Consider the following 15,582-nt stretch of genomic DNA (forward strand, 5'->3'; position numbering starts at 1 on the left):
ATGGTAAGATTCTTGGTAGTGTGGATGCGCAGAAAGATCTCGGTGTCCATGTGCATAGATCACTGAAAGTTGCCACCCAGGGTGATAGCCTTGTTAAGAAGGCGTACGGTATGTTAGGTTTTATTGGTAGAGGGATTGAGTTTCAGAGCCATGAGGTCATGTTGCAGCTGTACAAAACTCTGGTGCGGCCGCACTTGGAGTATTGCGTACAGTTCTGGTCACCGCATTATAGGAAGGATGTGGAAGCATTGGAAAGGGTGCAGAGGAGATTTACCAGGATGTTGCCTGGTATGGAGGGAAGGTCTTATGAGGAAAGGCTGAGGGTCTTGAGGCTGTTTTCGTTAGAGAGAAGAAGGTTAAGAGGTGACTTGATAGAGACATACAAGATGGTCAGAGGATTAGATAGGGTGGACAGTGGGAGCCTTTTTCCTCGGATGGTGATGGCTAGCACGAGGGGACATAGCTTTAAATTGAGGGGTGATAGATATAGGACAGCTGTCAGAGGTAGGTTCTTTACTCAGAGAGTAGTAAGGGCTTGGAATGCCCTGCCTGCAAAAGTAGTAGACTCACCAACTTTAAGGGCATTTAAATGGTCATTGGATAAACATATGGATGATAATAGAATAGTGTATGTTAGATGGGCTTCAGATTGGTTTCACAGGTCGGCGCAACATCGAGGGCTGAAGGGCCTGTACTGCGCTGTAATGTTCTATGTCAAGCTGGTGCATTCTCCATGGCAAGATCTCTATCAGAGTACACTTGCCAATCAACCAATCCAGGCTCTCCTATTATTTGGTAAAAATGTACATTTTCCTTTACTATAAAATCTTGCAATTGTCCTGATAAATGCAAGATTAAAATTTTTGACAAAATGTATTTTTCCAGCAATATTCTGGCAAATTTATGAAAACTGGAACGAGCAGTGATCCCATCCTGGCTAAGTAAGAGTACTACACAAAAACCCAAATCCCACACCCCTTTGGTACCTTCAAGCAGTTTGTTTGGAGTTAGGAAAAATCTCTCATCATTATTCCATGCACTTTATTCATTTCACGTATGTCTAAATATTTCTTCCACTTCTTTTCCACTATTAGGCAGTCTGTAGTACATCCTCTTAGCATGACAAATGACTTCCTTTATTTCATTCCCTATGAACTCAACCAAACTTTTCATTAACCAGCACAATGGGACCAGGAGTGCGCCAGTTGATCAAGTATTCCAGACAGTCAAGAGGTCCACATAATCAATGTAAAAACACACACTAAGCAATAGAAACGCAATATTTAGGGCATATACATCACTGTTACATTGTGACAAACCAACCTTACCAGCAGAGAGGGTTCTCACCCACACTCAACTGACGACTTGGACATTTCGGTAGATTGTGGCATTTGAGGAGAAATTGACTCGAAATTGAATTAACTGTTGATGTTTCGTGCGGCCATTCAATTTGAACAAGTATATTTAGACTGAGGTAAATAAATAACGCAAAACAACTGAACAGAATAATACAGTAAACCTCATGGTATTTGAGGTATATAATAATTTTTGCTGGTTTATTGAGTGCCAGTTCAAAAAAAGTTTTCTGTATGTAGCTGATATTTAGGACATTTTAATTCAGAACTGGATGCTAGTAATATATTGTAATACAGATATTCTTACGGTCTGAACACTAAAATGCTGCAGTCAGAACTGTGGTTCCATGTATTACCTTTTAAATATTTAAGTATCATTTCATATACTGTATCCTAAGTTACTCTTGAATGTTTAACCTCTTTCAAAGATTTTGATATTAACATCATAAAATCAATCCAAATAGCAGTTATTTTTCACATGCTGATGACATCTAGTTCTACCGTATTACCCTCTCTCTTCTCCACTGTTATTAAGTTAGCAGACTGCATCCAACATTTGCTACTGGATAAGTAAAAGTTTCCTTCAACTAAATGTTGGTAAGATCAAAGCCATTGTCTTCAGTCTATACTAAAATCTCCATTTCCTAGCTACCAGATAACGGTCGACCTGGCAACTGAAAGAGATTTAACTACACTGTTTGCAAACCTGCGATCAGATTTGGCCCCAAGAAGAGCTTCCACTGACATATTTATGCCAAAGACTACATTTTCATGGTGTCAGTTCATCAACCACTGAAACTGCGCCTAGCACCTATTGACTTGATTACTCCAATACATTTGTGACTGGCCCACCACACTTTATCCTTCACTCTTTAACAAAGCTCTGTCCAATGTCAAATAACCTAGACTTCTGGTGACATACACAAGCTCTCGGGTAAATAAATCTTTGATTTTAAAATTCTCATGAATTTTCAAATTCCTCCACTGCCTCAATCCTCATCATTCATCCCCGTATTATTCTGACGTCTTAAACATTCCCAATTTTAACATCTTTGCCACTGGTGGCCATGCCTTTGGTATCTTAGGCTCTAGGCTCCGGAGTTAGCACCTTAATACTCTTTCAAATCTTAGGAACAAGAGTAGATGATCAAGCCTAGTCCACCATTTTATTCAATCATGAATGATCAAACACTTCAATGCATTTTACCACACCAGCCCCATATTGTTTTACCATACTGATAATCAGAAATCTACCAATCTTTACTATAAACATACTCAAGGTCTCTGGGTAGAGAATGCCAAAGATTCACAACTCTTGTATATAAAAAAAAGTCCTAAATGGCATCTCCCTTTTTTGGTAAAAAATATTAGGCTCCCGGGTTCTAGACTCCCAGCAAGGGAAAACATCTATCCTTTCTATCTCTTTCTGTATTTTGTAGGTTTCAATGAGTTTAGTTCTCATAGTTTGAACCTACAGAATAGAGACCCAGTTTGCCCAAACACTATTCGTAGGACAGACCTGCATTATTCCAGGTGAGGTCTAACCAAAATTTTATAGAATTGAAGACAACTTCACTAGTCTTGTTCTCAAATTCTCTTGCAATCAAGGTAAATATTCCATTAGCTGTCCTAACAGCTTTCTGCACTTGCATTTAAGCCTTTTCCGATAAGGATACCTGGGTCCTTTCGTACATCTACACTTTCCAAACTTGTGCAGAATATTTCTTAAATACATCTGTTCCTCTGACCAAAATAGATAGTGTCACATTTCCCCACATTACATTCCATCTGCCAAGTTCTTGCTTATTCGTTAAACCTGTCTAAATCCTCCTGTTCCCGCTTAGCTTTGTATCATCCACAAATCTGGAAAAATACATTTGGTCCTCAAAATCCAAATTATTGATATATACTGTGAACAGTTGGGGTCCCCATGTTCTGGTGCTTGTGGACACACCCCCCACCCACTAATATCAGCCTGTCAACTCAAGAATGCTCTGATTTTCTTACTCAGTTTTATCTCAGTTAGTCAATCCTTAATCTGTACCAGTAAATCACCCCCATCCCCATGTGCTACCAACCTCCGATGGGGAACTTCATCAAAAGCCTTCTGAAAATCCAAGAATATACATCCATCAACCTCTTTTATCAGTTTTGTTAGTGACATCCTCAAAAAATCCAACAAGTTTGTTAACCACGATATCTCATTTGCAAATCCAAGATGACCATATCCAATCCAAGTATCCATCCAACACATCCTATATAATAGATTTCCTCTTTTAATATGCTGCTTCAAACTTCTTTTGATCAGGCTTTTGGCCATTTGCCCAGAATGGTCTGATTTGTAGACGGATGCCAAATTTTGACTTTTATATAAACTCCTGTAACCACAGAAATTTTAGTGTAGCATACTGAGTTTTAACTGGCATCTTATGAACCAGCATTCTTGATAAATTGGTAAAAATGATACATCTCAAATATCACTAAGTTTACTGAATTATTCTATCCAATTATTATAGTTCTTTCAATCTACCTCAATATAATAAACTTGTTCAATCGAACAGTCACACGAAATATCAACATTTGATTCAACTGAGTCAATTTCTCCTCAAATACCATGATGTACCACAATGTCCAAGTAGTCAGTTGAGGGTACGAATGAGAAGGTTCTCTGCCAGTATTATTTAAAGCAAAATTGCATGATTATTTTAGTAAATTACACTGTAAATAAAGCATAACAATAATGTGTTTACCCCCTGTAATAAGTTTCTGTTACTGCATGTTTTTTACATTTTTTTTATGTGGACCTCTTGATTATCTAGAACATTTGATCAATCAATACACTCCTGGTCCCATAGGTATTGGATAATAAAAAGCTTCCTGAACTTTAAAAATGCTGCAATAAAATACAACTTGTTGCTGTTATAAATAAAAACACATGATCAGACATGCATATCCCAGCCATCAATCACAGAAGAATTAGTTCAAAACTGGACTAATCTACACTTCGTAGGAGAGCAAACATTAAAAATACAATGACCATATGAGCTCATCAAGATTGTATGTACAAGATATGCAAGGTGACAATTTTTTTGTTTTTAAATTAATTTTTTGGCACTTAAAAATTGTGCAATTTTAAAGGTTTGTAAACAACATTTAACGGAAAGCAAATATTTAACGTCCAATTCAAAACAACACTTATCCGAACGCATGGTCTGACTGAGTCTTCCGATTTCCATGAACTGAAGTAGCATAGTTTGAAAATGAAAGACAGGACAATGAATAATTATTCAGGATTTTTGCAAGGTCTTAGATCAACAACAGGCAAAAAAAAAAGTTCCAACAGAAGATGTTCCATCAAAACTTTGAAACAGCAAATAGGGAAAAGTAAACAGTGAGGAAAGTATTTTTTAATTATGTAGTCACAACTTGGGCTAAACATGTCTGGTTGCAATAATGCCTAATTTCAACAAAGCATGTGGTGTTACACAGTGTCTATTACATGTTAGGAAATTTTATATCTTAAACCTGTTCAGGATTTGTACTTCTGGTTCCACTTGGCCAATTGTACTTGATGACAATCTATTGCAAGTAATATGTGGGTACCATTGTACAGAGCAGTTAAAAGTTTATGATTTGACTTGCGATATAGGAATAGGATCATGCGAGCTGCAGTTAGTGGATGAAAATGCTCCAGACACAGCAAATATCAATTTTAATGCCTTTTGTCACATTAAACTCTGATGAACTACATTAGTTTAGACAATATTCATGCAACACAATCAGGCAAAGTAGAAACAAAAGAATAAATTTAGATTTCTTGTGAACATATAATTGGATTATCCTTCCTGCTGAAGAATTTAACAGATCAACTGAAGTGGGAGAAACACATGAGGTAAAAATACGCCTCAAAGAAATTAGATGCTGTTTCATAATGGGGTTTTTGGGACTAATGGGCTATTGAGACTTGGCAACAGTGAACATAAAAGACTGTAGATCTGGAATGGTCAAGATAGGTTCAATTGCACACCAAAGCTGTGTGATCACGCAGCTTGAAATTTTTTAAAAAAGTACATTTTTTTCCCTAAGTTTATTTTTCTAAGTTTGTCCTCAGCGTTATAAATATTAAGGGCTCCACAATGCAGCACGCTACCAAAGCTAAAAACTGTAAAAGACAAAAAAATTAACCAGTGCAAGGTCACATCAAGCGGAGCTTTTAAAGGGCTGTGGGTTTCAGAAGACAGAAAAAAAACATGTCTAGAATCTTTTGCTTCCATGTGACTATCGCTTTTGATGCAAATGTAGGACTTACAAAAAGTACTTCCATAGCTATTATGGAATTGTTAGGAAATGGTCAAGAAAGACAAGTCTCAAAACAATACATTGCAGAGTCTTAATTTCAGCACAATGTGAAAGGAGGAAGGAGGAACATTGTACAATATGATATCTGAAATTCTGAAGAAACACTAATCATGGCAGTATCAATAGAAGTGACTAAGGCTTCACCAATCAACAGCCGCTTTTATTATGTCCTTTCCATTTTTGCAAGAGTTGCTCAAAGGAGGTGTCTCCTACAGAAGTGCAATATTCCAAGCCTTGGGTAATCAAACTATGCCACTGAATATTATTTACCTGCTCTTCACTGTTTGAATCACCTGGATGACCATTGTTCTCTTCCACAGCTGGACCGTTCAATGTTGGTCTACTTTCTTGGCGCTGTTGAAATGCATTGAAGGGGACAGGAAGATGACTAATGGATAACAAATGTATTTAAATACTATAATAATACAAACATGTAAACAAAAAAGAACACTAACCTGTTGAGGAAATGGGACCTGAATTCTTCCTTCCAGTATGTTATCGGTAGTGATTTCTATAGAACGTGTTAGCTGTAGGTCCTGGAGGACCAGATGATATGGAACCTGGGGAAACATCTCTTGGATTTGATGAGCCTGTCGGTAGTTATGGTGCAATAATTACAATTGAGAAATGCTCCCATAATTGTGCATAAATCTCTCACCTACAGAATCTATTGCTCCAAATTAATACATAATGAGGATAGTATTTGAGTGGCACTTTTCAACTTAACTAATTGTAGCTTAAATTTTCAATTAATAGTGCAGCAGGAATTTCCAGAATCTATGAAGCCTGTGGGAAAGGAAACAAATCACAAGGGATTCAATAAAGACAGATTGAAATAGGTCAGGTTTGACAATTTTAGGACCAGTTAATCTTTAATCCATCTCAACAGTCCTGTAACAAGTTTATTCAGGAAACCTATCACCATGCAGTGCTCAACAAAATACCACAGCAAAAGTCATCAAGCTGACGCCTCTAGCTCCATTATTTAAACACTCTCCAAAATATGCAAGTAAAGGCAGACCTCAGTGCCCCAATTCAGCATGAAACGTATGATCCTAGACTGGATCATTCTGTAGCTCTATAGTTTACATGGAGCAAACGATTGACTAGAAAACACCACTATGTATACCAAAATCTTGTATTAATAATTTGGAAAACAGGTCAATTAAGCATACACTGTGCCTCACAATATCTTTAACAATAGTACCCTCTAGCAAGATTATAATCCCATTAAATGTATTTGATAAAGAAATGGAAAAGATAAAAGAAAATTCAAATGGCAATCAAGGTATAACACCCCATTGGTAACAGCAAAATGCAGATCACCTGTTTCCAGGATTTTTCCATGTTGCTGTGTCACCAGCTCAGCTCCAGTTTGAAGTTGTTCCATTCTGAGATGCAGATGGCAGATCTCCCCAGAATGGGATCAGAAACTCACATTGGTCCAGAATAGCAACAAACCCATTGCCTACATCTCTACATTGCAAGATATACATACAACGATGTGCTCTATGTCACTATGATCCTTTGTGATTCCAGAATCATTACCAATTTGTTTGAGGAAATGAATGATATAATTTTAAACAATGCATATTGCATTCTTCAGTTTGACTTACCATAGCATTCAATTGAGAATTGTTCACCTGTGCAATACCAAGGATATTTGTTGTGTGCATTACTTCCACTGAGAAACTAGGCAGCCAACTGGCAATCCGAGATCCTGGAACATATCAAATGCAAATATCAGGGAATAAAATTTATCAAAAAGTCATGATGTTGCAACAAGCAAATGTTAAAAGGAATCACATGTCAATATAGTTTGTTTGAATTTCCAAATGGCATTTAATAACGTCCCACATAATGTGCATTAGACAATGCTCAGTTTTGAGTGATAGATTCCACATAGAGGATTGGCGAATGAACAGAAAACAGAACCAGGTTAAATGGATCTTTTTCAGGATGGCAAACTGTAACTAGGTGTGCCACTACAATCAGTGCTGGAGTCTCAACTACTTACAATATATTAATGATTTGGATTTCGGGAGAGATTGCATCGGCAGAATATTTGACAAAGACAGGGAGAGAGCAAGGTATGAGGATACAAGGAGCCAGCAAAGGAATGTAAATTGAAAACAATGAACTCACTCACTTTGGCATGAAAAATTGAAAAGCAGTATATTATTTTAAATGGTGAAAGATTGCAAAACTGTGCAACACCTAGACCTAAGTGTAGTAGCACATGAATCCCAAAGCTAGGATACAGGTACAGCAAATAATTAGGAAGGCAGAATGAATATAAAAGTAGGGAATGTCTTGCAACGACCGCAGAAGGCACTACTGAGACTGCATCTGGAATACCATACACCGTTTTGGTCTCCTTAATTAAGGAGCGATGTATTTGCATGGGAAGCAGTTCAAGAAGGCTCACTAGACTGATTTCCAGAATAAAGAGGTTGTCTTATAAGAAAAGGTTAATCAGGTTTGGCTCATACTCCTTTAAATTTGAGAAAATTAAGAATTTATCTTATTGAAACAAGATTGAGTGTGGTAGACAGAATAGACGATAATGGCCCAATTCCTCTTGCTGGGGAAATCTGAAATCATAAGGTGCAGCTGAGAAGGAATCTCGTATTTAAAACCAAGATGAGGAGTTATTTCTTCTCAGTAATTAACCTTTGACATTCTCTGTGACAGAACAGGGAAAACTGGGTCATTCAATATACTTGAGCATGAATTGACAAATGAGTTCATAGGTGAGGTTTTTGATCAACAAGATAGTTTACAGTTATGGGGGACAGGCAGGAAAGTGCAGTTAAGACCACAATCAAAAGATCCATGATTTTAATCCAAAGGCAGCACAGGCTTAATGGACTGAATGACTACACTTTGTTCCTATTTATGATCATGATCATGATTATGGTCACTTTTATGCAAACAATGCCAGTTAATTTTGAAAGAGTGAGAAATGCTTGTATTACACACAGGAGATAAATAGGAACTAACTACAGGTTATTGTGATAAGAGAATGGAGTTGGAGAGTACTGAACAATTAACAGCATTTCTTTTTAAAGCTAGCATTTTTCATTCTCGCTAAAGAGTGCACAGTGATTTTATTTTGATCATGCGATGTTAGAATCCCTGGCTAGACCAGCATTTACTGTCCACTCTGACTGCTCTCAGGATGGTGGCAATGGGCTTCCTTCTTGAACTGCTGCAGTCCACATGGTGTATATGTAAGAGTGTTGGGGAGGAAGTTTCAGGATTTTGACTCGGACGTGAAGGAATGGTTCCAATTGAGGATGTTGTATAACTCGTACTCTTGATCTTTTGGATGGTACAGGTTTCAAGGTTGGAAGGTGTTATCAAAGAAGCCTGTAAATTGGTACATTTCATTTCTGTTGGTTGTGTAATACATGCTGTTGCAGAATGAGTAAATGCTTCAGGGTGGTAGAAGGGACAATGATCCAGCAGCACACTTAGTCCTGGATAGCATCAACCTTCTTGAATATTTTGGGAGCTGTGTTAGTTCATGCAAGTAAAGAGAATTCCATTGCACTTGTATCTGAGGGGGTGAAGAGGAGGAGTGTTAGGAGACTAGGTGCTTCCCACAGAATTCAAAGCCTCTGATTCACCCACACAAGCACAGTATTTATAAGGTGGTCTAGTACAGTTTCTGAATATGTATAAAGAATATCGAAGATGCTGAAGGAAATATAATTAACGGCAGTTATGAAGTCAGCTTTCGTAGCTATCTTACAGTTCTTATTGCTCATATGTGATCATATTAAGTCAGTGCACCAGGCCTGCACTATTGACAACAATTTTTTCAAACACTTGACCAATCACATTTTACCCTAAATAAGCCCTTGCATAATTCAGACATGATCCCCACTCCCACTCCCTGCCAGGCTTCAACCAGTTCTCCACACGACTTGGCAATTCCATACAAACAACATAAGCAGTATAATCCACAACAACTCCCATTTTTCCTTCACACATTGAATTCCCAATGCCCCACCAAGTCTTGAAATCCAGTTCTAGCTCATTATCTCCAAGTTGGTTAATGTCTCATCCACCAACAATTTCACACCAAAGATATATCACATTTCTTTTAAGATTAATTTGTTATTGTTGTAGGTTATTACTTGGAGAATAAAACATTGGTATAACAGAAGCAATCTCCAAAATTACTAAGTGGTAACTGCTAACTTTGCAACTGTTTGAGAGTCAATAAAAGATTATGTTTCCAAGGTTTTGTAGGTGCTTATTAAATGTAAGCAAACTTACCATCAAAATGGAAGAAATGGTTGTGCTGATTAAGATGTGGCCTGCCCTCAACACCAGGCACAGGTCCAATATTCTCATCAAGGTTGTCTCGCTGTCGAGGGGCTCCAGCATGACTGTCTTCATTAATGTTGAGTGACATTCTGCACGTGGGACAAGAAGTGTCTTGCTCGAGCCAGGAACGCAGACAGGAGCTAATGACATAATCAAAGATGAGCAAAGTCAGTTGGTATTTAAAAACCCTACAAAGGATATACTACTACTGACCCAGTTTACAAGTTAGTGAATTGACTCATTGTTAATATCAAACTTAAAGAGATGGAACTCAGTGGTAAATCAAGATGTGCGCTACAGAATGATCTTGTGTACTTTATATAAATGGCAAAATAGGTTCTTTGTTCTTTGATTTAAAATAGCAAATAAAAAGGGGCGTCTGCCTTATTCTTTTAGTGCTTTCACAAAATTGGCATCCATCCTATCTTAGATCCCCTATCAATCTCCAGTTTCACTGTACTGAAATTAATCATGAAGTTTAACACTCTTGGAACTTCCTTTACCTCAAAAAAAGGGGAGGCAATGGCCTAGTGGTATTATCACTGGACTGTTAATCCAGAGACCCAGATAATGTCCAGGGACCCAGGTTCGAATCCCGCCATAGCAGGTGATAGAATTTGAATTCAATAAATATCTAGAATTAAGAATTTAACGAATATCCTGAATCCATTGTCGATTGTCAGGAAAAACCCATCGGGTTCACTAATGTCCTTTAGAAATTGAAACTGGCATCCTTACTTGGTCTGGCCTACACATGACTCCAGACCCAGAGCAATGTGGTTGACGCTGAACTGCATCTGGGCCATTAGGGATGGGCAACGAATGCTGCCTAGCCAGTGCTGCCCCTCATCCAGTGAATGAATAAAAAAATATATAAGAAGCCAAAGTTTATGGCCTTAAACTAATTTCCTAATCTATGGTAGTTAATTTAATCTCTTCCATTATCATTACACTACAAAAATTGAATTACAAGTCAGCAATTTCCTCCTTGAATACAGTCAAATCATTTCATTTAAATTTGCCTTCAACTACAACACCAAAATTTCTCATCTATTGCTTAAATGTGCCCCCAACCATTATTTGTGTTCATTTTTTTTTAAGGTTTCATTGTACATTATGCAAGTTCCAAGTCTAAATGAAATCCCACACAGACTTATGATACTGTCCTTGGAAGCAGCCTTATATCATACCTACTAATTCTCATTTTGACCATCACACTTCAAATTAAGACACACTTTGTAGAGTTAGCTGTTGTCACCCACTATTATGACATAACCTGTAGTATTGGTGTATTTTTACCTCATCTGCATATTTTGTCACATTTTATTTATCTGAGAAGCAGAAATGAAATGTCTATCCTGTCCTTCAATGTTGCTTTGCTTGTGAAGGCAAATTTGCATATCATTGATTGTGTAGAGAGAGCAATACATGAATGTTGATTTGAAGAAATTGTATTATATCATTTCTTAAGACATTTAATGAACGTTATAGAAATCTTACTAAGAAAATGACTACAGTTTGTCTGAAAAATGCAGGACAGACCTGCTGTCTCTGCCAAGGATGTGCCTCCAGCACAGACCTTCCTGATGCGATTGGATTTCATGACTCACATGCAAACCAACCCTCTGAGAAATAGGTTAAAGCAGACTCTCAAGAGGGGAGAAATTATTTGGCATTATCAAAAGTTGACAAAACTCATCCATAATGGCTAATCTTCTTTAACAGAGGGAGACTGCATGGAGGAGCAACCTAGCTAGCTCAAGCAGACAGTGAACAAGAAGCAACAGACTGAAAAGACGAGAAAATGTCAAGCCCCAGCAACAGAAATCTGCTTCATCTGTCAATTTACGCTCTGAATTCAGCAAATCATCTCCCCCTGTCACAGTACATAGCCTTATCAGCCAGGATTGAATGGCGGAGCAGACTTGATGGGCCGAATGACCTAATTTCCGCTCCTATGTCTTATGGTCTTTTTGTCTCTATCTAGTTTTTTTTGCACTGTATTGAAATTATTGCTTCTTAATAAGCTGCTTTAAGAAATTATTTCAACAACACCTGAGCTCAGCACCCAATTCATGAGCCTAAACCTTATATGGTTTCACAAAATCACGATACATTATCTGGAAATATTCTCTAAATTTGCAGACTTGTGCTGCAAATCCCAATCATAACAGTTATGAGAATGAGTCACTTAGTTGTGAAACCCAATGAAGTTCACAAAACCTAATGTAACAATATTTGGGAAGTCAAAATCCCTTTACAGTTTTCTAACTTGTCTGAAAATTACTGTAAATTTACAAGCAAAATTATCTTCTCCAACCCAGAATATGATTCCACTTAAATTATTGTCCCAAAGGCAAAAAGAGTTACTAACAATCACTAAATTTAGATAGGATGATTTGAATTATTGGGCAGCTTGCAGTATCAATCAGCAGCAATTAAAACGAACAAACAGATATCCCTGCAAGGTTGGGCAGAGCTTTCAGTCTTCATTATACTGAAAGATACTGAAGATTGAAGATGAGGTCCCTCTACACAGAGGGAGGCTGAAGAAACACATGCAGAAATCTAGCACCAGCAATGGCCTATTTCTTGGGTTAAGGGGTCTGATTTAAAAGAATGTGCGAGGAAGGTAGTTGTGGCCAGGGGAAACAGGGTGAGGGTGGCAAGTGTGGAGGGTGGGGACACACCTACGAGCGAGGGAAGAGAGAGACAAGCGAGGACGAAAGATGAATTATTGAATGAAGAAAATATAGAGATAGCACTTTGCAACATTCTCTCCACATTTGCCTAGCCTGATCTACTGGGGATTATAAATGGTGGATAACATACTTGTGAAAGAGATGGCCACAGGGGAGTTTGCGTGCAGACTGCATAGAGTCCCAGCAGATTGCACAATCATCGTTGTTCGAAGCCAATTCTTCAGGAGTGGCAGCTGCAAACCTGTCAAATGAAGAGTTAATCCACAGTATTAGGACTGCAAACCCGAGTTGGTCTGAGAACACTACGTCCCACAGCACTTGTCACCTTGCGTTCTTTTTAATTAATTTACTAATTGGACAAATTTTCTACCTTAAAAATAGTAATCCATAGATTCAAATCCTCTGCACCCTTACCAATTTCAGGAAGTTTATCAAGTGACTAAACAAGTTTACTCAGACTAGCTGAAAATAGTCTACTGTATTACTATAAGGTTACAATCACAGTCTTCTCTTGAATCTCAGAGCTAGGAGTCTGCTTTCAAACTCAAAATGCAGATAATGTGCAAACTAAAATAATACACACGACCCAAAAACAGACTTTAGTACAATAAACTGAATACATGAAAAATGTTATTTGATTTTATGCTGAATAATCATTAGATCTTTAATTGGATTCATTACACATTCTCACCAATTGCAATAAACATCAGAAACTGTGCTGCAGACTATGGAATCGATCAGAGACAATGTATTTAATACAACTGTATGTATCATATTTTACCACTGATAATACTGTAGGGGTAAAAGGGTGTCACACCTTCACGACCACACGTACAAACCGTTGCCCCCTTCCCAGCTATGCACATAGACTATTCACCACCTTCCTAAGCATGTGTCCCACACAAAAGAAATAAAACAGCTGTTAAGATTTCAAATATTATTGCCATATTTTGTTTCCTTTTGATTTTGTACATCTACAATCTTTTTGAATGTACCTCTCAGAGCCATTTTAAGGAGAAATTAATTTACTTGCTTCTGTCATGCCCATCAACTACTAACAATAACAATAAGCAACTGTACTAATTCATTCCTGTTGAAAAAACTCTTGTCAAATATGTAAAAAAGTAAAACCTAAATTGATGTCGTCACCCTACCACAGAAATTCATTATGTCTATGTTCTGGAAGGAAAATGGCAGATACATGGGTACACTATCACTCCTAAGTTCCTCACGCCACATATCATTCTGACCACTCCTCAGCCAAAGTGGTAATCATTGTCTTAAGAATAGTAATAGTAAGGTGCAGGTTGAAAAATTCATGGTAACCATGTCTGCAAACAAACAAATCATGAAATTAAACAGATATATTTCAAACATTTGCAGGTAAAATATTAGCACATACCATATATTTGCGAATATGCTAGTGGTTTGTTTGCTAGTGAAATTAATACATTCTAAATCAATTTGTTGATGATTTCCCTTACTATTAATTTTAGCACCCATAACAAGACCTACTTCATGCACAGTATTCACCTTGCTTCCATATTGCCCACCACACGCAAATAGTTCTTGTGACGCTTCAGCCTGCGCTGCACTTCATGGAAAAGATATCGAAGCTGCATAAATATTACTAGGCTCGCCATTGACAACCATATATTTCCAAACAGCTAGAGGAGAAAAGGTAACATTACAAACAATGTCATCCTGACAGTTCAAGTATGCACAAGATATAAAATGCAAAGCAATGCAAATAACTATCTGTATCTGGAAATCAAAAAAAGACTTGCAAACGTTGATTTGACCCACAGCATTTCAAATAACATTAAAACCGGTTAATGTTTCCACAATACACCAAGGAATCTAATGTCAGCAAATTCTCTCCTAGTACTTTCAAAAACACATTTAGAATTACTGTGGAATCACAAATCAAATGATAATCACACAAAAGCTTACAAAATAGTCACTTTCAGCAGATAGAGTGCTAATGTTATTAAATGGAAATCCATTTTCAATTGACACAATGATATTTACAATCATAGAATCCCTACCGTGTGGAAACAGGCCCTTCGGCCCAACAAGTCCACACCGACCCTGAAAGCATCCCACCCAGACCCATCCCCCTATAACCCACCTAATCTACATATCCCTGAACACTACGGACAATTTAGCACAGCTAATCCACCTAGCCTGCACATCTTTGGATTGTGGGAGGAAACCGGAGCACCCGGAGGAAACCCACGCAGACACGGGGAGAATGTACAAACACCACACAGACAGACAATCAACTGAGGCTGGAATTGAACCCGGGTCCCTGGCGCTGTGAGGCCACCCAATTTACAATAGATTATCTAGACGGTCGCAGAAGTCCCAATGCCTCTCTCGAATGCTTTTTGCATAACAGTGTAATTCAGTAGGTATGGTCCAAGTACAAAATTTCATGCAAATGCTACACTTCTCCACCAAGAGATGCAGCTGTGCATAGTGATCCTCAACATATAGAGCTAACATCAGGAGCTAACCACGCACACAACTACAGGTCCTCTTTTTAAAGCAGTTGTAAACAGCACAAATCCACAGGCAAATACTCTTCCTGAATATGTACTCTCCTGGATGTCCAACATGAGTGCTGACTACCAAAGTTTCTTGATACTTGGCTAAGGGAGACGTTTGGGAGGCTTGTATGTCATCTTTTGATCTCCAGGCTACGTGGGTATTTTTGTTCTTAACTAAAGTTCTTGACTAATGAGGTGAAATCCAGCCATGGCCTCACAAATGGCAAATGAAAGGACAAAGAATCAAGTTTAAGTCAAGTATCTAAGCACAGCCGG

General features: G+C 37.9%; 1 protein-coding gene across 1 annotated transcript in view; it reads right to left on the reverse strand.

Moving 5' to 3' along the window:
* amfra (autocrine motility factor receptor a) overlaps positions 1-15,582 on the reverse strand; it is a 41,866-nt gene that overhangs the window by 16,246 nt on the left and 10,038 nt on the right. The window contains exons 6-11 of the mRNA XM_048605736.1: positions 14,288-14,421; positions 12,885-12,995; positions 10,002-10,192; positions 7,331-7,434; positions 6,170-6,304; positions 5,985-6,068 (exon numbers count right to left, since the gene is read on the reverse strand). Of these exons, the coding sequence (XP_048461693.1) occupies positions 5,985-6,068; positions 6,170-6,304; positions 7,331-7,434; positions 10,002-10,192; positions 12,885-12,995; positions 14,288-14,421 (759 nt within the window). The remainder of the gene's footprint in view (positions 1-5,984; positions 6,069-6,169; positions 6,305-7,330; positions 7,435-10,001; positions 10,193-12,884; positions 12,996-14,287; positions 14,422-15,582) is intronic.

This window comes from Rhincodon typus, chromosome 15 (genome assembly GCF_021869965.1).
Source record: "Rhincodon typus isolate 14 chromosome 15, sRhiTyp1.1, whole genome shotgun sequence".
NCBI classification, from domain to species: Eukaryota; Metazoa; Chordata; class Chondrichthyes; order Orectolobiformes; family Rhincodontidae; genus Rhincodon; species Rhincodon typus.